Source organism: Balaenoptera borealis (assembly GCF_965194805.1).
Source record: "Balaenoptera borealis genome assembly, chromosome: X".
Taxonomy (NCBI): domain Eukaryota; kingdom Metazoa; phylum Chordata; class Mammalia; order Artiodactyla; family Balaenopteridae; genus Balaenoptera; species Balaenoptera borealis.
In genome coordinates, this window is record NC_138881.1 from 34,239,444 (window position 1) to 34,261,696 (window position 22,253).

At 43.8% G+C, this 22,253-nt stretch overlaps 2 protein-coding genes across 4 annotated transcripts in view; one reads left to right on the top strand and one right to left on the bottom strand.

The window, feature by feature from the left end:
* Positions 1 to 20,277, top strand: part of SYTL5 (synaptotagmin like 5) — a 288,224-nt gene extending 267,947 nt beyond the window's left edge. The window contains exon 19 of one of the 2 annotated variants that reach the window (XM_082378134.1): positions 16,628 to 20,277. The gene's annotated coding sequence lies outside the window, so the exon portion shown is untranslated. The remainder of the gene's footprint in view (positions 1 to 16,627) is intronic. The other variant, XM_082378135.1, reaches the window with a different exon arrangement.
* The window catches only part of SRPX (sushi repeat containing protein X-linked), a 105,522-nt gene that overhangs the window by 26,590 nt on the left and 56,679 nt on the right, over positions 1 to 22,253 (bottom strand). For both annotated transcript variants that reach the window (XM_082378208.1, XM_082378207.1), the window contains 4 exons: positions 12,391 to 12,517; positions 9,294 to 9,415; positions 8,424 to 8,603; positions 6,809 to 6,942 (listed from right to left, as the gene is read on the bottom strand). In XM_082378208.1, coding sequence (XP_082234334.1) covers positions 6,809 to 6,942; positions 8,424 to 8,603; positions 9,294 to 9,415; positions 12,391 to 12,517 — 563 coding nt within the window. The remainder of the gene's footprint in view (positions 1 to 6,808; positions 6,943 to 8,423; positions 8,604 to 9,293; positions 9,416 to 12,390; positions 12,518 to 22,253) is intronic.

Below are 22,253 nucleotides of genomic sequence, written 5' to 3' on the forward strand. Positions count from 1 at the left end.
ATTTATTAGGTACACAATATTAAAAATATGTAAATTGTAACATCAATAACTTAAAATGTGAAGGGAGGAGAAGTTAAAGTATAAAGCTTAAGACTTTATTGAAGTTAAGTTGGTATTAGTTTAAAATAGTGTGTTTTAATTTTAAGATTTTTTAGAATGTAAGCCTCAAGGTAACAAGGGATAAACCTGAATTACAAAGAATATGATAAAGTCAAAGCATACTAATACCTCACAACATCAAAACACAATAAAAGAAAGCAGGATAAGAAGGAAAGATGGATCTAGAAAACAACCAGAAAACAATTAACAAAATGGCATAAGTCCTTATTTATCAATAATTACTTTAAATGTAAACAGATTCAGTTCTCCAAACGATAAACAGAATAGCTAAATGGATTTTTTTAAAAAAAGATTCAATGATATGCTGCCTACAGGAATGACTTTAGCTTTCAAGACACACATAGGCAGAGTAAATGGATGGAAAAATATTTTAAGCAAATAACTCAAAAAAGTCAGGGGTAGTTAAATCAGACAAAATAGGCTTTAATTTTTAAAATGGTAAAAGGAGACAAAGAAGGTGATTTTCTAATGATAAAGGGATCAATATATCATGAAGTTATAAAGATTATAAATACTGATGTGCCCAACATTGGAAAACTGAAATATCAATACATAAAGCAAAATAGAGCTAAATAAAAGGAGAAGTAAACAGCAATACAGTAACAGTTGGGGACTTTAACACCCCACTTTCAACAATGGATAGATCATCCAGACAGAGAAATCAATAAGGTAAGAGCAAATTTGAACAACACTACAGACCAAATATAACTAACAGACATTCACAGAATATCCTATCCAACATCAGCAGAAAACACATTCTTCTCAAGTGCACATGAAACATTTTCTAGGATAGACCATATATTAGGTCACAAAATAAGTCTTAGAAAATTCAAGAAGACTGAAATCATACCAAGTATCTTCTCTGACCACATTGGTATGAAACTAGAAATCAGTAACAAGAGGAAACCGGAAATTCATGAATACATGGAAATTAAACAACATTCTCCTGAATAACATATGGGTCAAAGAAGAAATTAAAGGGGCAATAAAGTATCTTGAGACAAAAAGTGGAGAAACAACATACCAAAACTTATGGGATGCAGCAAAAGTAATTATAAGAGGGAAGTGCACAACAATAAAAACCAACATTAAAAAGCAAGAGGGGCTTCCCTGGTGGCGCAGTGGTTGAGAATCCGCCTGCCAATGCAGGGGACACGGGTTCGAGCCCTGGTCTGGGAAGATCCCACATGCCGCGGAGCGGCTGGGCCCGTGAGCCACAATTGCTGAGCCTGCGCGTCTGGAGCCTGTGCTCCGCAACAAGAGAGGCCGCGATAGTGAGTGGCCCCCGCTTGCCACAACTGGAGAAAGCCCTTGCACAGAAACGAAGACCCAACACAGCCATAAATAAAATAAATTAAAAAAAAAAAAAGCAAGAAATTTCCCAAATAACCTAACTATGCCTTAAGGAGCTAGAAAAAGAAACTGAGCCCAAAGTTAGCAAGAGGAAGGAAATAATGATTAGAGAAGAAATAAATGAAATTGAGAACAGAAAAACAATAGAAAACATTAACCAAACTAAGAGTTGGTTCTTTGAAAAGATAAACAAAATTGACAATCCTTTAGCTAGACTAACCAAGGAAAAAAGAACTCAAATCAACAAAATTATACATGACAAAGAAGACATTACAACTGATACAACAGAAATACAAAGTTCATAAGAAGCTATTATGAACAGCTCTACACCAGTAAACTGGACAACCTAAAAGAAGTGGAAAAATTCTTAGAAACATACAAACTATCAAGAGTGAATCATGAAGGAATAGAAAGTCTGAATAGACCAATTACTAGTAAGGTGATTAAATCAGTAATCAAAAATCTCCCAGTGAAGAAAACCCCAGGACCGGATAGCTTCACTAGTGAGTTTTGCCAAACATTTAAAGAAGAATTAACACTAATCCTCAAACTCTGCCAAAAAAATAGAAAAGGAGGAAACACTTCCAAACTCATTTTATGAGGTCAGCATTACCCTGACACCAATGCCAGAAAAGGACACTATCAGAAAAATACAGATCCATATCCCTGATTAATATAGAAGCAAAAACTCTCAAAATACTAGCAAACTGAATTCAATAGCATATTAAAAGGATAATTCAGCATGACCAAGTGGAATTATACTTAGGATGCAAGGATGGCTCAACATACACAAATCAATGTGATACATCAGATTAATAGAATGAAAAAAATCATCTCAGTAGATGGAGAAAAAGCATTTGACAAAATACAACTTCTGTTCATGATTTAAAAAAACTCTTTGGTATAGAAAGAAGATACCTCCCACAGCTAACATCATACTCAATGGTGAAAAGCCCAAAGATTCTAATAGCATTTTTACATAAGTAGGGAAAAGAAGAACAATCCTAAAGTTTGTATAGAACCACAAAAGACCCCTAAATAACCTAGCCATCCTTAGAGAACAGAACAAAGCAGGAGGCCTCACACTTTCTGATTTCAAGCTATACTATAAAGCTATGGTAATTCAAACAGTATGGTACTGGCCTAAAAAAAAAAAAATCAAATGGAACAGAATTGAGAGCCCAGAAATAAACCCAAGCATATACAGTCAACTAATATTTGACAAAAGAGCCAGGAATATTCAATGGAGAAAAGAGTCTCTTTAATAATTGGTGCTGAAAAAACTGGATATTCACATGTAAAAAAATGAAAAAAAGCCCCTATCTTATACTACTTACCAAAAGGAACTTGAAGTGGATTAGAGACTTAAATGTAAGATCTGAAACCATGAAATTCCTAGATGAAAAAACAGGAAAAAGAGCTCCTTGATATAGGTCTTGGCAATGATTTTTGGATATGACACCTTAAGCACTAGCAACAAAATGAAGAAAACAAACAAGTGGGATTACATCAAACTAAGAAGCTTCTGCACAGTAAAAGAAACTATCAACACATGAAAAGACAACCTACAAAATGGGGAAAAAAATTGCAAACCATTTATCTGATAAGGGGTTAATATCCAAAATATCTAAAGAACTCATACAACTCAATAGCAAATAAATACATACTCTAAGTTAAAAATGGGCAAAAGACCTTAATAGACATTTCTCCAAAGAAGATATATGAAAGGACAACAGACACATGAAAAGATGCTCAACATCACTAGCCATTAGAGAAATGCAAATCAAAATCATGAGATATCACCTCATGCCTATTAGGATAGCCATCATCAAAAAGACACATAACAGTCAGTACTGCCGCTCTACATGGATGGAGCTTGTGTACTGTTGGTGGGAATGTAAATTGGTACAGACACTGTGGAGAACAGTATGGAGGGTGCTCAGAAAATTAAAAATACAACTACCATATGATCCAGCAATTCCACAGCTGGGTATTTATCCAAAGAAAAACACTAACTTGAAAAGATATAAGCACCCCCATGTTCTCTGCAGCATTATTTACGATAGCCAAGCTATGCAAACAATCTCAATGTCCACTGATGGATGAATGGATGAGGAAAATGTGATAGGTAGAATGGAATATTATTTAGCCACAAAAAAGAGTGAAATCTTGCCATCTGCAACATGGATGGACCTTGAGGGCATTATGTTAAGTGAAGTAAAAGAGGAAAAGGTAAATATCATATGATCTCTCTTATGTGTAGAATCTTAAAATAAAAAAAGAAAAACACTGAGCTCATGGATATAGAGAACAGATTGGTGTTTTCCTGACGTGGGGGCTGGGGGTTGGGCAAAAATGGGTGAAGAGGGTCAAAAGGTACAATTTCCAGTGATTAAATGAAAAAATTACGGGGATGTAATATACAGCTTGGTGATTCTAGTTAATAATACTGTACTGTATATTTGAAAGTAGCTAGGGTAGTGGATCCTGAAAGCTCTCATCACGAGAAAAACAATTTTGCCACTAGGTATGGTGATGGATGTTAAATGGAATACTGTGGTGATCGTTTTGCAATATATACAAGTATTGAATCGTTATGTTGTACACCGGAAACTAACGTTATATGTCAATCATACCTCAATTTTTAAAAAAAGAAAATGTTCCAGCCCCCAGAGCTGGCCCTTGGCAAGAGCCTCAGGAACGTGACCCACTCAAGCATATGCCAGGAAGCCTCATCAGGAGTGCCAATGGCAGTAAGGGAACAAAAAAGTAATTTAAGATGAATATGACTAAATGGGAAAAGAAATTTTAAACTGCTGAATTATTAGAACACCAAGTTTTTATTACAGTTCCGCTGAAATATCTCTGGGGTGACAGAATTGGTAGACAAGTTAGAAAAGGTAGAAATACACGTTTTTATTATTCTAACTGAATCACATAAGCCAATCAAACCTTTCCTTGAAGGCTCTGCTTAAAATGCCAATGTAAATATGTTGGGGGGGTCACATATAAACACCTTGATAGCAAATATCTTATCCAACTAGTTGATTAGTAATTTAGCAAGTACCTGAAGGAATGGGATAGACTAGGGCAGGTGTCAGCCAACATTTTCTGTAAAGGGCCAGATAGTAAAGATTTTAGGTTTCATGGGGCTGGATGGTCTCTGTCTTAACTACTCAACAGTGCCTTTGTGGTGCTAAAGGGGCTTCCCTGGTGGCGCAGTGGTTGAGAATCTGCCTGCCAATGCAGGGGACACGGGTTCGAGCCCTGGTCTGGGAAGATCCCACATGCCGCGGAGCAACTGGGCCCGTGAGCCACAATTACTGAGCCTGAGCGTCTGGAGCCTGTGCTCCGCAACAGGAGAGGCCGCGATAGTGAGAGGCCCGCGCACCGCGATGAAGAGTGGCCCCTGCTTGCCACAACCAGAGAAAGCCCTCACACGGAAACGAAGACCTAACACAGCCATAAATAAATAAATAAATAAATAAATAAATTCAAAAGGAAAAAAAAGCACATTTAAAGCAGCCATAGAGAATGCACAAACGAATGAGCCTTGGCTGTGCTTCAATAAAATTTAACTTACAAAAGCCATAGTTTGCCAAATAGAGGAAAAGCAAGTTGTCTGGCTTTTTCATTTTTCCATGGAACTAAGAAAAGGTCAGGGGACTTCCCTGATGGCACAGTGGTTGGGAATCCGCCTGCCAGTTCAGGGGACACGGGTTAGATCCCTGGGCCAGGAAGATCCCACATGCCGCGGAGCAACTAAGCCCGTGCACCACAACTAGTGAGCCTGCGCTCTAGAGCCCTCGAGCCACAACTGCTGAAGCCCGTGCGCCCTAGAGCCCATGCACCACAACTACTGAGCCCACGCACTGCAACTACTGAAGCCCACATGCTCTAGGGCCCACGTGCTGCAACTACTGAGCCTGCATGCTGCAACTACTGAAGCCCGCGTGCCTAGAGCCCGTGCTCCGCAACAAGAGAAGCCACCACAATGAGAAGCCCACGCACCGCAACAAAGAGTAGCCTCTGCTCACCACAACTAGAGAAAAGCCCGCATGCAGCAACGAATTTCCAATGCAGCCAAAAGAAAAAAAAAAGAGAGGGAAAGAAGAGGTCAGGAAACGTATGGTTGTGAAAGAGCCTGCAAGGCCAATTCCCCACACAATGGAGCGGTGCGGGCTTGTGTTACCCAAAGAACAACTCCCTAGCTGGGATGAGGCGACACAAGGTGGAGGTCAGGTGGCAGGGATTGGAGTTAAAGACGAGATGAATTGGGTTCCTATCAAAGAAGCCCAAAATGTTTTATATGGCTCTTCAGAGTTCATGGGAAGTCCAAGTACATGGGGAGAATAAACAAAGATTTATCATTATTCATTGTCTTAATGCTGAAATGAGAAGTTAAATTGTAGCCTTTGATTAAACCAAGATTGTTCTAAAAACCTAGTTCTATTCACTGTAATACATGAATGAAACATTCCTCCAAAAATGTGCAGCACCGTGTCCATGACCCAGCATAACATCCTACCTCTTTAGCATTCAACCAGACTGGCCACTCTTATTGACAACACGTTTCGGGACAGAAATCAAACAAGTTCTAATTCAATCCTTTCAGTTTCTAGCTTGTTTGGGTTTTTCCCCAAAAGACACTGGTTGCCTCATTCTGTAGCTACAAAACTTACACAGCTAAAAAGGGCACATTCCCTAGAAAAGCGCCCCCCATCAAACTTTGAAGTTCTTAGGAATCACCTGAAGGTCTTGTTAAAAGGTAGTTTCTGATCCAGCAGGTCTGGGATGCGGATCGAGAATTTGCATTTCTAACAAGCTCCCAGGTCATACTGCTGGTCCACAGAGCACACTTGGAGAACCGCTTTTCTAAAGGATGGTTATCCCTCTCTGAGGAGCTCTGCGAGAGCTGGGGGAGCTCCCTGCAGCAGGATGTGGGGCCTGAGGGCTCCTAGACCCCTCTCATCCCTTGAGCCAGCCTTTAGGGCCAACAACTGCTTGATCGCCTCCCTCGCAGGCATATCCTGGACGGGTTCAGCAAAGATAATTTGTTCTTCGGCTGAACCTGGACAGCATGTCAATTAGGCTTATTAGTGAAGACAACCAAACCTCATTAGTTGGAAAACGACTGGGTTAGCTCTGGGGAGTCAATGTTAATTAGGTTATGCCCCAGAAGCAGAAATGAATGGTGGGAGTTCTGAAGTGCCAGTTCCTGAAGCTCACGGGAAATGGATTAGGCACTGAACCTGGCCTTTGCTTTTAATGAAATGACCGGGCCCTTCCTGTTCAGGGGTCTCCCTCCCGCCTTGGCCCTGCTGCAAGGACTCACCTGCAGCATCCCCAGCTGCAGCCGGTAGAGGAGGTTTCGGGCTGTGGGTGTGGACACAATGAGCAGTCTTCTTTTCTCATAAAACTGATCCAGAAGCGCAGCTGCTGTTCTGACGCCGACATTGACATTCATGGCTGTAATCAGAAATGGCCAGACAAGTCAGAAACTCTCTACTGCTTCTGGCTCAACACAGCCTGTGATGAGACACAGAACCATATGTGTAAGTAGTGAACCCTGAGATGAAGATTCATCTAGAAGTATTAGTTTATTCGGGAGGTGGTCCCAAGGAGCACCGGGTTGGGGAGTGGGGAAGTGTGTTAGTTTCCTCTCGCTGCTGTCACTCGTCACCACAAACCTCATGGCTTAACAAACACACATTCTCTTACAATCCTGGCGGTCCGAAGTTTGGGACGGGTTTCACTGGGGTAAAGTCAAGGTTGTTGGCTGGTAGCCTTTCCCCCACCTTCAAAGCCAGCGGCACAGCATCTTCCAGCCTCTCTCCTCTCCGACCTCTGCTTCCCTCACCTTCTTCTCTGACTCTGAGAGCACTTCTGCCTCCCTCTTATAAGGACGCTTGTGATTCCATTGAGCCCACCTGGATAATCCACGCTCTTCTCCCCATCTCAAAATCCTTAACTTAATTACATCTTCAAAGTCCCTTCTGCTACGTAAGGTAATATATTCACAGGTTCTGGGGATGAGGATGTGGGCATGTTTGCTAGGCCTGGGGGGTGGGCATTCCTCTCCTGCCTCAGGAAATGAGACAGGGAAGGAAAGAGGGATGTTCTTTGTACTTTGATGTATGAAATTGAAAAGCCTCAGGCATTTAGCTGATGATGTATGTGTCTGTGTCTCTCTGTCTCTGTCTCTCAGCTAACTCTGAATGGCTGGGATTAAAGGGAAAGCATAAAGATGAGAAAGTACCAGGAAACGAGAAAACAGTGAAGTATAGAAATAAAAGACATGTCTGGAATTTTCTGGCTAGTCCCAATTAATTTCACACTGTGATCACTACCCAGCCCAATTTTTGTTCCTCAGTAGTAACAGCTGACAGGTATTCAGAGTTTACCCGGTGCCAGGCCCCGCTCAGTTCCACTGTTGAATAGATGACCTCATTTAATACTTACAACCACTCCAGGAGTGGGCAAAGTATTATCTTCCTCATTTGACATTAGGAGGAAAGATTCCAAATGCCCAAGGTCTGCGGGACTTTCCAGCCAGTGCTGCAAAGCAGGCGTTCTATCATCTGCGCGCAGCAGTGTACTGGCTTTGTAAAAAAGATTCTTACATTTGTAGGAGGGAGGAACAAGGGTACAGACTTGGCTGATTCATAATGCCGCTGATTCATAATGGGCTCTGGGCTCCCACCTCCAGCCTCCTCCTTACAGGACATGAGAGAGAAATTGGAAGATAGGCAGAGGCACAGGAGGAGGGCAGGTGAGGTGGGCTGCCCAGGGAGGGACTCGAGGACTGTTTTCACCCATCAGATGAAGAGGGCTGGCACCGAACCTCTCACGGGATACAGAACGAAGCCCTCCCTCCTCCCTGTACTGGAAATCTGGGCCAAAGGGTCTTCAGGGTCTGCTGCTGGCTGGAGGGAGGGCTGCCCTCGTACCTGCGCAGGTGGGCTCTGTGCCAGACCAGGCCAGGTTGGACTGACACACTCGGGCAGGGCCCCCCTGGAGCTCGTAGCCTCCGATGCAGGAGAATTCACAGGTGGCCCCGTAATTATCGCCGTCGCTGGAGCACTTCATGTAGCCGTTCTCCGGGGCGTTGAGTTTGCCGCAGCGTCTGACTGTGTGGGACACAAGCCCAGAGGGGGCTCAGTGCTGAGCTCCCCGCCACAAAGTAACCAGGGAAGGGGAGGGTTCAGAAGCACCAGAAAACGAGCGAGGGGGCAGGCATGGCTCTCTGGCCAGCGGGCGGGCCTTGGGATGGTCAGTGAACTGATTTAGCCTCTTGGGTTCCAGATGAGGAGGCTGAACTCAGAAGAATAAGGAGGAAGGATGGTTAGTAAGTAACTGCCCACTGAGGCATAAAATAAGCCTTTTTTTTCAGGTAGACCAAAAGTTCTAGAACACCAAGAACATGGTCTCCTGGTGACCCCAGCTGGGGCGGGCGGTTCTCCTAACCTCCTTCATGTCAATAGAAGGACTTACAGGCTTTAGCTGGTCACCGAAGCCCAGGGGTGGAAAAGTTAGTGAATAATACTCTTCTGGGACAGCCAGCTGTGGGCTCACGTGAGACAAACTTACTGCTCTCTCGGACTCCTTCAATAACCTGCCAGCACTGGACCTCATCCGGATTGGAATTGTGAAATTCAGGCATTAAGATGGCACCCTTCCCCTAGCCTCATGATCGGAGGCTAATCCAGAGCTGGCAAGTCTCCCTCTGGCAGTGGGCACTCACAGAGGGTTCCTGCTTAAGGCTCTGTTTCCCTTTGTTCTTATAAAGAGAGAAAAAAGCCAAGAACCAGTCATCTTACCTCTTACTTTAACTCGAAATTTGCAAATGCCCTTGTTCTCAGCTCTGTCGTACACTGTGTATTGGATCTTGTGGTCTCCTTCTGGAAAATGTGAGCCTGGGGGTAGGCCTTTTAGAATAACACTTAAAGGGGAAAAAAAATCAGAAACACCAAAGATGATCATTGTAGGTCTAACAACAACTGGGCCATGATGGGCATAATGATCAAAGAGGACCCATTCTGCCCAAGATACAGAGACTCCAAGGGACAGCCATTAGACCAGTTTTACTACTTTAATTCTCGAAGAAGAGAATTTCCTGAGCTTTACTCTGTTTTGGAAGAACGGGTTGAGAACAGAAAAATGGAAGTCCCCAATTCCTGGGAAGTTCAGATTTATTTTTCTCGTTGGAATGTAGAACAGAGGATGGGGAATGCTCAGAACCCAGGGCCCAACTCTTCCTTCCTTTGTTCCAAGGGGGACCTGCATTGCCTCCCTGTTGGGAGAATGAGGGAATTTTCTGTGAGGAAAATCATTTGAGAGGGTAGTCCAAGCACTCATTAGCAATACCTGCAGGGGGCGCTAGAACTTTCTCTGCCTTTTCTATCTGGGTGGAGACCTTTCCTGAGCAAAAGGCAAGTTCACTGTGATTCCTTGGTGATCCTAATAATAATAATAACTTAAGTTATTATTATTAATAATAAGTTATTATCATTATTATTGTTCTTCGCACGTACATAAACCTTACACGTCAGGCATGGTTCTAGGCATTTTACATATATTAGTTTATTTAATCCTCACAACAACCCGAGGTAGGCATTATTATCCCCATTTCACAGATGAGGAAATTGAGGCATCAAAAGATCAAGGGACTTGCCCAAGGTCACACAGCAAGGGTGACTCCTGCATCTTTCTTCTTGGTTGTCTGACAAGAACATCAGTAGGTACAACATGATCAAATGCCAGGTTTTGTTTGTTTTTCAATAGATAGCTTCTCTTCTCTCTATACTTCTTAGAAATAATGAGAATATTGGCTAATAACAGGCATGTGAAATTATCATTGTCACCATTGAGGAGAACCTTCCACGTAGGTGGACAAGGTAGCTGTTTACTTATAAAAGGGTGAAGTGAGGGGTGTTAGGAAAGTGCCAGAAATCCCACCATTAGAGACGTGTCACTTTGAACCTTAGATGCTTTAAGGTCCTCAAGAAGCACAATTTAAAAGCAGATAAACCTGAAAGGAATCAGACTTCCAATATGAGTGCCTGCTCACCTCTTGGAGACGCTCTTTCATCTGCGACATGCAAATAACAGTCATAAGGAGTAACTAAGGGAGCTCACAGGAAGCACTTGTCTCAGTGCCTGACACTAGAACCTTCCCTCCTAGAAGGGGACTATATAACAGGAGCTTCCAAAAGACATGGGGAAGAGAAATGTCAGAGAAGCAAGGAGGCCAAGCAAGAGCTGAAAAGGGGACAAGACGGCCTTCTCTGAACTCCTCATTCTGCCCAAGGAAGCGTCCTAGGGCTCCACGCCTCCGCCGGCTCTGAGCTGTAGAGCTCAGGAAGCCGACAGCTGCTCTGAACAGAGGCGTCGGGGCTACTAAGACGCGCCCTCAAAATGTCACATTTCTAACCATAACACACCGGTTACCCACAGAAATGCCAAGGTGAATATCCTTGCTAGATAGAGTCATCTGATGACCTGATATTGTGTGTTTATTATACCAGACTTCAATAGCAATCACAGCTGTGAAAAAAATCTAAGGACCTATTATGGGCTAGGGGTTAACCAGGCATTGTGCTGGGTCCCCAAAGATTCAATGATAGTTAAAACCCAATCCCTGATTCTATCAACTGTGATTTATTTTTTCATCCCAACTGCCTAAAGTTTCTCCTTAGGGGTTTGTGACATGTGTATACAACAGCAAATAAATAATTTTCTTAATACTCAAAGTTTATCTTTGAGGAGTTACAAGGGGAAACATAACAAATATGATCTAAGCTAGATGGTGCACGGGGAGATAATTATCAGGCTGTAGGAACAAAATGTCCTGCTAGGGGTGAGAGACTCAGGCTCTTCCTAGTAGAAGATGTTCTGTTATGGCTAATAATTGCTTAAAAACATCTCCTCTTGCCCAGCCTGGGTTGATAGGATTTTGGAAAGTCTTTCCCTGCTGTATGGCTCACCAAGGGGTAAGTCAGAGGTATTCTTTGCCCACAGATGGAAACTCGGTAAGGAGGTCTAGCAGGACCACGAACTTTAAGGCATGGATGTGAACGTGCTGACATGAAGTGGTGGCCTTCAGGAAAGGTGGAGGCCCAGCAAATAGCCGCAGGGGCACAGGCTCATATGCTAGATTAGAACAACATGTGGCTGAACTTCACCGAAGGGAACCACCCATTTTTAAAAACCTTTGGGATGTATTTCAAACTACTCATGCAGTTGGTCCCGGAGAATGGGGGTGGGGAAGAAGGCAGAAGACCCCGTCTCTTTTTTTATAAGCTGCTTCTTTAAGTGTTTAATGTGCTTGCAAGTTTTAAAAAATAAAAATCAAATGTTTTGAAAGAAGCAGGTGCCAAAACACAAGGGGTAGAAAAGTTCTGCACTAAACCACACTCACAGAGCACAAGGGGGGCAACATCGGGCTCCACCTGGGAGACACAGAGGTTCCCAGGGAGGTGGTGGCTTAGGAAGGCCTCGGGGGGCCCCCTGGCAGGCAATGGGGGTGAGTCTATCCCTGAATTTACCAGCTGGCTTCCTCTCCCTCCTTCCGTCTCTTCTCCTCCCTTCTTCCCACCACCCCATCGTCTTACTTCCTTTCTTTCCTTCAACAGATATTTACTGAGTACCAACTATATGCTAGGCATGGTTCTGGGCATTAGGGATATGGCAGTGAATATACTGTAGTGGAGACAGGCAATAAACAAATACGAAAGTGAAAAATATAGTATGTCGGACGGTGAAGAAAAATAAAGAAATGAATGAGGAATGGCTGAAAGAGTGCTGTACTGAGTCTGAAAGCATAAACTGACCAGCATAGATACACATCCTCACTCTGGGTAGTGAATGTCTCACATAAAAGACGCAGCATCATTCCAGCTGCCAAGTTGCACTTACTCAGTGAGAATGCCATCTGCTGTGTCTCTTCCCTCAGGGGTCTCCCAGGACACCCGGACTGTCAATTTATTGGGTTCCGCAATGCGTTCCTTCACACTTGGGCACTTGATTCTAGGAGGTTCTATATCTGCAAACAGAACCAGAATATTCTCGCCATCAGCAGGAAATATCTCATCAACCTGGGGTTCAACACCCAGCATTTGACATGCCCAAAGGTCTAGGTGCTCCCCACTTTTGAAGGGTTTCTTCACCCCTCTGTATTTCTCTTCCCTGCCTTCATCTTGCCCCTTCTTGCCTGCTGAGTTTTAAAGATTGAGTACTCACCTGTGCATGGCTAAACCTGCAATCAGCTGGCCTTGCTAGGTGTCTCGTGGGGTAATTTATTAGCTACAGCAACTTCTTCCCCAGGCTTCCAAACTCTGCCTGCTGACTTGGCAATATGGCAGTTACTCAACTAGAAGTCATTCAGCCATTGTGAGTCTCTCCTGCTTTAAAGACAGTGTCATAGGAGACTAGAGAAAGGTGCCTTAGGTATAATCTAGTTCCATTCAATTCAAGGCAACAAGTCTTTAGTGAGTACCTGCCTTCCCCAAGGCATCATTCCAGCTGCTGGGTTTGGGCGGGCACAAAGGCAAGAGAACCATGTACTTCTCAGAGAGTCTACAGTCTGTTGGGGGATTATGTTACCATATGTGAAATATGACACGAGGTATAAAATGACACTGCCCCAGGCTACATAAAAGTAAATGCTATGGGGACTTCCCTGGTGGCGCAGTGGTTAAGAATCCGCCTGCCAATGCAGGGGACACGGGTTCGAGCCCTGGTCGGGGAAGATCCCACATGCCGCGGAGCAACTAAGCCCATGCGCCACAACTACTGAAGCCCACGCGCCTAGAGCCCGTGCTCCGCAACAGGAGAAGCCACCGCAATGACAAGCCTGCGCACCGTAATGAAAAGTAGCCCCCGCTCACCGCAACTAGAGAAAGCCCACATGCAGCAACGAAGACCCAACACAGCCCAAAATAAATAAATAAATTTATTTATTTACTTATTAAAAAAAAAGTAAATGCTATGGAGGCTTAAAAGAACTACCCAATGCTCTCATTTTACAGATCTGGAAACTGAGGCTCGGAGAGTGATTTATTTAAGGCCAGGCATGTAAATAAGGATAATGTGAATTATAACCCAAATTAGAGCACTTACCCCTGGAACCAGCTCTCTCCCTCCTGGCTGTGTCTATTCCCAACATACTCCTCAATATCTTAAACAATGATCTGTCTGGCTCCACTCTCCCTTCCAACTGCCACTGGACCACAACTATGGTTCTGTATTTCGGGACAGCAGTTTTACCTTGGTCCTGACCCTCCAAAGACCTCCCGAAGTTCCCCAAATAGTTTCTCTACCTGGTAATAGAATTTCTGCCCCCTCACTATCAAGGATGGGTTGATAATGAGGGCTAGAAATAAATGAGATGTCAACTTCTTACTCTGTTAGATTTCATCTTATTATAGAAAAACAAATACAGTATGCTAACACATATATATGGAATCTAAGGAAAAAAAAAAAAGGTCATGAAGAACCTAGTGGCAAGACGGGAATAAAGACACAGACCTACTAGAGAATGGACTTGAGGATATGGGGAGGGGGAAGGGTAAGCTGGGACAAAGTGAGAGAGTGGCATGGACATATATACACTACCAAACGTAAAATAGATAGCTAGTGGGAAGCAGCCGCATAGCACAGGGAGATCAGCTCGGTGGTTTGTGACCACCTAGATGGGTGGGATAGGGAGGGTGGGAGGGAGGGAGATGCAAGAGGAAGGAGATATGGGGACATATGTATATGTATAACTGATTCACTTTGTTATAAAGCAGAAACTAACACACCATTGTAAAGCAATTATACTCCAATAAAGATGTTAAAAAAAAAAAAGTGGGTTCTAACTAAGATCAGGATACCTAGGTTAGAATCCAGCCCCACCTGCCTGTGTGATCTTGGGCAAAGCTCTGTGCCTCAGTTTCCCTTTCCGCAAAATGGGGTAATAACAATGCTTTCCTCTTAGGGATTTTGTGCGCATTAATTGAGTGATGCACATAGGACTCTTAGAACAATGCTGGCATGGACTCAGGAGTTGTAAAAGTTAACTTTATTATCACTTTTTCTCCATATCTCTAAGCATGATTTATAACAATAAATTTTGTGACTATTAAAAAAAAAAAGAAGGGGGAATTCAAACTTTGGCAAATTCTACTTGATGATTCTGAATAGGTAGAGAATGTATTTAAAGAGGGCAGAGTAAATTAACAACATGTAGATTTGCATTGCTTTACATGTCAGCTGGTAATTATTTACATGCTACTACAGCCTGAATGAAAATGAAATGTCATTCGATTCTGAATTACAAACATCTTTGAGAGACTAAATGCACCAAGTAAAGTCTTCATATACTTTCTCCTGTGTCTTGTCCAATAACTTCTCATTTTATTTAGGGTAAGAAATTATGAATAATTTGTTAAACAATTTTGTCTTCAGCTATCCAAATTCATTTTCATTCTATGGCATGCTTCAATGGAGTGTGAATTTACAGCCCTAATACACTAATCCTAAATTGAATAACTACCATATTTTATTGAATCTAAGTCACTATCAATTGTGAGAGGCATCCTAATTTCAGGGATAGTAAAATGTGAAAAAAAATATGCTTCTTAGAATTGATCAAGTTTATAAATGTGATGGTGTAATGGAAGCTGCTTTAAATACATTAGAGGTGTCTATTTTCAGTTGATAAGTTTTTAAAAATAATCCCCCTTTTTCTGGTTTTACTATGATAGGTAATAGAAGACATACTTTACAATTCAGATGAACATTTCACAGCTATGGGTGAAATCAGGAAGACAAGTATACAATACCTGCCCCCTGCTGGCCAAATACAGTTGGCAACCTCATAATAGAAAGCATATTTATTTTTTAAAAATTTAAAGCCAAAAGGGAGGGGCTGAGGAGAGGAGATAGATTTCATTGTAAAATTACTTAGTGTTACCAGATTTTCTTGGAGTGACATTGTCAGAGTGAAGAGATACTCTTACCCTCTGCCGTCATGTAAACTAAACAGCTGGATGATAGGCTAGGTTGTTTTCCCTATAAACTTGACATAGTGACACTGAGCAAACACCACTCCAAATTAGGTTATCTGGGTGAAGAGTCTCAGAGCTTCTCAAAGCCAGCTTCTGACAGCTAACAATGATCTGTTGAAACTGGCCTAATTTTTCAGAAGTGGTGTTCTTCCAAGCCAGAAACAAGAAGAAATAAAGCACTAAAAATAATAGCTAATATTTACTGAACCCTCGTACCTGTCCGCCCCAGGCGAAGCAGTATCCCTGCATTATTTCACTGAATTCTCGCCACCACCTACTAGACTAAGTACTGTTATTATCATCCCCACTTATAGACTGGGAAGCATCGCCTCTCTTTTGGAATTTCTTTGTGGTCTGAGAGTCTAAGCCATGATCGCATATTTTTCAATTATTTTAATCAGCCGAACACTTCTGTATGTGTGCTTGCTGCTGACCTAGTGTTTTCCTCTATCCTCTGCACACACATTCTTTCATGGTCGCCGGCTCCAGCTTCCCCTTACATCCTCTAAGAGCGGCAGCAGGACTGAATTCTGTTGCATCCTCCAGCGTCATGGCCTCTCTTTCAGCTCATGAGACCAGCTGGCCTGCCCTTCAGCAGATGCTCCAGAACTGAAGCCTATTATTATACAGCCATGGCCATCATTGCTTTTTCTAAGTTATTATAAATTTCCATGAATGAAATCAACAAAGTTACTATAGAAACATAATCATGATTCCCTGTTGAGTCAGGATGCCCACAGAGCCAGTTATTGTGTGGCAACCGTGCAACTCTCGTGAAAATCCTGGCCTCTGCCCCACTCACTGGAGACATCTGACAAACTATCTCCCTCCTCTGTGCTCTAGTATCTTCTCTGCATATAAAAATATCAGAAACAAATATATTGCACTGTATCAACTACTGTTTATCTGAGAAGCTAAACTATATACCTGGGAATATTTAACACGTCTAACCAGGTAGGTGGTAGGTGGTAGGTAGTGGAAATAAGAAAGAGGGTGAAAAGGGCAATGTTCTGGCCAACAGATAACAAGGGGAAAAAAACCCTTTAAACTAAGGTTATAAATTAACTGCATCCGAAAATGTTTGCTTAAATAATGTTTTCCAGTGGAGACCTGCGTTTGAACATGACTGTTAGAGGTATGAAGAATAGGTGCTTCAGAACATAACAGTAACTTGTGTCTGGGACTGCGTGACCTGGGGTGGAGATGCGCGTTCTCCTCTCTCTCCACCTCACTCTAAGGCAAGGTGATATTCTTATCTCAAGAATGTAAAGGATCATCACAGCTGCTCACAGCAGACAGACTCTATTTAATGCTCCTTTCCTCTCTGATGTCCTCCATAACTCATTCCAACTGGATTTACATTTGGGAACTATTTTATACATTTTCTTTATTAAATACAACTGATTATTGCAATGAGAACCTCAATTTTTATGCAAATCGTTTCTATAAATTCTTTTACATATATGGTATATAATATGATTTTTTGTTGAATTTTAAATTTTATTTTATTGGAGTATAGTTGATTTACACCAACTGGCTTTTTAACTAATCTTTTGCTCCCTTGATCTTTTACACCAACTTCCTCTCAATCTGTACAGTCGATGTGGCAGAGACTAGTGGTTGTTCACCTGCTCTCCCATCCCCCTTCTTTTTTTAGCACAAAAGAAGTTTCCCTGGGCCTGTGGCCCTCCAGAATAAAGACTATATTTCCCAGGCTTGTCTGAAGTTAGGTGTGGCCATGGGATGGCTTCCACCAGTGGGTTGTCAGCAAAAGTGATGTGCTTTTAAAAAAGTATGTGTGGCCACCCCCTCTTCCACCCTGGTTGGAATGTCCATGAGGTGGGGAGCCGGAACAGCGTCTTCGACTGTGGGATGAAAGCTGCAAGTTGAGGATGGAAGAACAAATGAGAAGGAGTTTGGGTCCAGGACACTGCCCCGGACAAACATTTATATGAGAACACAACTTCTATCTTGTTTAAGGCATTACGACTTTGGCCTTGTTAACAGTACCTGAACTGGGATATAAGCAATCACACCTTTTTTTTTTTTTCAAATTTGGTATGGCATCTTCCAAGATGTATTTCACTAATGATTTCTAAGCTCTGATTTCTAACAAAGGATACTCTGGTGAATTTCCTGCAAAGATGGCCACCCATAATCCCCTTATATACATGCAGCTTCTCCTAGCAAGAGGTGGGGTCTGTTGCCCCTCCCTTTGAATCTGTGCCAGGCTTGTGACTTGCTTTGACTAATAGAACACAAGGGAAGTGACCCTACGCCAGCCCCAGGTGCAGGCCCTTAAAGAGTCTGGCACCTTCGGCTGTTCACCATCTCAGAAGCCAGCTGCCATCTAAGGAAGTCCAATTATCTGACTGGAGAGGCCATGTGGAGAAACTGAGAAATTATGAAGGGAGAGAGAAAGAGACTCAGTCAAATGCCAGCCAGTACAGCCGCCTCGGAGTGAGATGCCAGACATGGGAGTGAAGCCATCTTGGATCCTCCAGCCCCATCCAAACAACTGACCACCCAAAACTTAGTGGTTTCAAACAACCATGTTATTCTTCATGGTTGTTTGGATGGGGAATTTCAGCAGGTTGGTGATGGAGGAAGGAGGCGGTCATTTCCTGGGGCACAGGAAGAAAGGAACTGACAGAGGCAGAAAAAACCTGGACACGGAAAACTTGCCCCATTGCTTGCTTCCCCCAGCTAGAGTGCAATCCTTGCGGATGTCTCTGGGATGTGGTTCCATTTCTTTGGCACCATATGAGATATTAGAAAACTTTCCCCAATGGACAGAAGAGTCAAGAAGAGAAGCAAAGAACTCCACAATTAGAAGTCACTATCATCAGAAGCAAGATACCAAACTAAAAATTGCCACTTGTTGCAAAGCTGAAACTAGCTTCCTGAAAGTTTGCAAGAAAATGTGTATTTGTCAACCCAGGAAAAATTCAATATGATTTAAGAGCATCTACAACAATGCACTGACACATTTATTCTTAGCCCCATGATATCTGTATCCTCAACTGAATCTGGAAATAATACCATTCAGCCCAGCAAACTTCCTTGTGGGTCATTGGGTCAACCCAGCTGTCAGATGATTGGGAAGCCAGAAACGTATTCCATCAATTTGCATATCTAAAATCAGAGGTTTTTTTTATTCCAGACTTCCATTTGCGTTAACTCTCCAATTCTATTCTGTAGTAAATATAAAACAAGCAAAGAGTAATTCCAAAAACCAAGTTGGTTTGTATGTGGACCTTTGTTAAAAAAACGAAATGGGGCTCCCTGCATGTCCAAAGATACCTGCTCGGTTTTCATTGCCCATGGGTTTTAAACTTACTTGAATTTTGGTCTCTTTCTCTTCTGGCCGAGGAAAAACTGTTGGTCTAAAGGAGAGATCGTGTGTCTACTCAAAATCCGGTCTCTACATGAGGCCTTGTAATTCTAACTGTCCATTGTTCTATCTAAATGCCAATGTAACCGAAATGAGCTAAAAATGGAAAAAAAGAATAAAAAACTCCCCCCAAAAAATAGTTATTACATTCTATGGTTTATTTTTTTTTATATCAATGGAAGTTGCGGCTCTCTAAATATTTTACCCTCCTGCAATTTGCAGTATGTTGTTTCTCCCACACTGATTTCTATGTATATCTGTTTCTGAAATAACCATGGATTTGAGTCCACTGCCAGAGTGTGGGCTGCATAAGAGAATGAATTTTAACTTGCGGTCCTTTCAAATTAGCCAGACCACTGAGTGAAAAGTGAAAAGACCACCACCTCAGAGTGAAAAGTAAGCCCAGTGTTCTCTCTCCCCTCCAGATCTGGAGGAGAACTGAGACGATTTCCTCAGCACTCAGCACAGCTCTGGCCCAGAGGCACTGTTGAAGGCTGTGTGGAAATCTGGGAAATGCTCGGCCACCATGTGTCAGCTCCTAAACTAGGCTGAGGCTCTGAGTTGTGCTCAAGGACCCCTGAGCCTTGCCAACACGCAAACAAAGTCATTCAACGAATTTAATAATACATTTAAAGCCAAAAGTGTCCATGACATCCCTGCAGTAAAATTCACTGGAGACAAGCTCCAGCTTATCTGTCACAAAATCTAAGAAAGAATCGCCTGCTTGCTTTGTCCATTTCTCTGTTTTTCCTGGGAGCTCATTGCTCTCTTGTGGCTCACGGGTCCCCTTTTCACCATTACCCACCCCCCCCTCACTGCGTACACAAATTCCCCTTCCCCCAAAGATGCCTGAACCTTGCCCTGGCCCGCTCTAAGATAAATTCCCTGAAACTGGGGTTCATTTCTTAGTTCTTTGTCTCTCCCTCTGGGAAGGTTCCAGGCCCATCTGGTCTGGCTTAAGACATGCTCGTTGCTTTTTGAGAATAATCAGCATTTTCTTTCCACTGCTGCACACAATCTGGACATCTGAACAGTGTGATCCCTAGAAGATTCTGCCAAAGCTTGCTCAGCATGAAGATTTGTATCTCCGCCCCTCCCATCACCTCTGGCCCTTCCAATGTGAGGAAAGAGAGAGTCCAAAATGGGGGGGGGGGGAGGGGTTGTTTTGAAGAGCTAGCTTGCGCACATACCAAGTCATAGGGGAGAGAGTGAAAGCAACATCCGTGAGGGGCTCTTCTGACCTGAACATCTGGCCTCAAGTCATGTCCTTCCAAAGGAGCGTGTCCAGAGCTCGCAGCCTGAGCGCCATCCTACCTGCACTGCCCGAGCGGGACCGCTCTGCGGGCTCCTCCTTGCGAGAACTACAGTGATTCGCGGGGAGACGTCTAAGACCTCAGAAAGTGGTCGCTGTGCCAAAGATTCTGCTGGTGCTCAGTTTTTCTATCACCTCCCTTTCCCTGCCTGCACTAAAAGTCACGAAATGACATTCCTTGGACTCCTTCTGCCAGCTGGGTACCAGCTAGGTTTGCCAATGGGAGGCACTCTCATGAGACTAGAAGGCAGGAAGAAGATGGAAGCCATTATGCTTCTGGTAGGGGCTTCAGTGAGGGCTTCCTGGGCTCCTGACTTCATTCTCATACATGATGGCGTCAGGTACAGGCATGTCAACATCAGCGTGAGCTTCTGGATTTGGGGTAACACTGCCAGGCCACTTCTGCTCCCCCAGCCCTTGGCTGGTATGGATTTCTGCTCTAACTAATCCCTCGTAACAATGTTTTTCCTCTTTTGCTCCTCCAGCTCTTCCTATGTCTTTGTAACCAATGCCCCTTTATTAAATTCTCCTCTGCTGGAAATACCTAGAATGGTTTCTGTCTTCCCAGTTACTGATCAATTCAAACTCCTACCTAAATCCTAGAAAAAGAGAAGCTTGGAATAAATCTGAGTCAGTTATCTGAGTAATTATTTGGACCTGGTGCTCTAGTCAGATGGATACAAGGTAAGGTCCAGGCTGTGACTCTGATGTAGAAGGTTTGTGCTCGCATTGTTAGGGAACCATTGACCAAAACTGCCTGCCTTGGCCAGGCACGATGACAACCGCTTGCCTGAGTTGTCTCACAGCAGGAGGTCCCGACAAAGAACGCAGCGCTGCTGCCGAAAACTAACCGGGAGAATCCGGGAGGGGCCAAAAGGAGGGAGGAAAAGATATGCCAGCCCATAGTATGTTTGTAAAACTAAACTGGAGACTTCCCTGGTGGCGCAGTGGTTAGGAATCCATCTGCCAATGTAGGGGACACGGGTTGGAGCCCTGGTCCGGGAAGCTCCCACATGCTGCGGAGCAACAAAGCCCGTGCGCCACAACTACTGAGCCTGTGCTCTAGAGCCCAGGAGCCACAACTACTGAGCCCATGTGCCACAACTACTGAAGCCCTTGAGCCTAGAGCCCGTGCTCCACAACAAGAGAAGCCACCACAATGAGAAGCCTGCACACCGCAACGAAGAGTAGCCCCGCTCGCCACAACTAGAGAAAGCCTGCGTGCAGCAACAAAGACCCAAATACAGCCAAAAAAAACTAACCTGGAAGAATTCGGGAGGGGCCAAAAGGAGGAGGGAGGAGACAATATGTCCTGCCCTAACCTCCCAGAAACCCTCGCGCTGGAATCCATCTTGGCTGAGAGATGCGCACGCCACCAGGAAGGCCCCTGAGTCAGACCAAATGTGGTCACGAGCAAGATTATTGGCCAGAGACAACCCAGAAAGCTAACATCACCACCATAAAACCTGAGACTGTGAGCCACGTGGCAGAGCAGTTCTCCTGGGTTCCCTTACCCTCCTGCTCTCCTCCCAGGCGCCCCTTCCTAATAAAGTCTTTTGCTTTGTCAGCACGTGTGTCTCCTCGGACAACTCATTTCCGGGTGTTAGACAAGAGCCCACACTCGGGCCCTGGAAGGGGTCCCCCTTCCTGCAACAATATCTTGGCCAGGTCCCCCGGCTATAGCTCATTAACCACATAACTGCAGAGTAACTGCAGAGTAAGAATGGCTGCCAAGGGATACAGTGGACAGTGGTACCATCACGAACACACCCTGGGGACCAAGGCCAGAGGAGTTGTTGTACAACTGCCCCCAGAGGGTAGCATCCAGTTTCAGTCTCATTCCTGAAGTACCTGCTCCAGGCTCTGAGCAGTCAGGAAGGGGTCCTTGGGGTAAAGCACATCGGCAGACTGAGCTGAACGACTCTCTGGAGGATGGGCAGACCCAAGCAGCGTAAGAGCCAGGCTCCTGTGGCCAGCTGCCTTGGCACCTCAGTGCCAGAGCTGTCTCTGGACTCAGGGACGT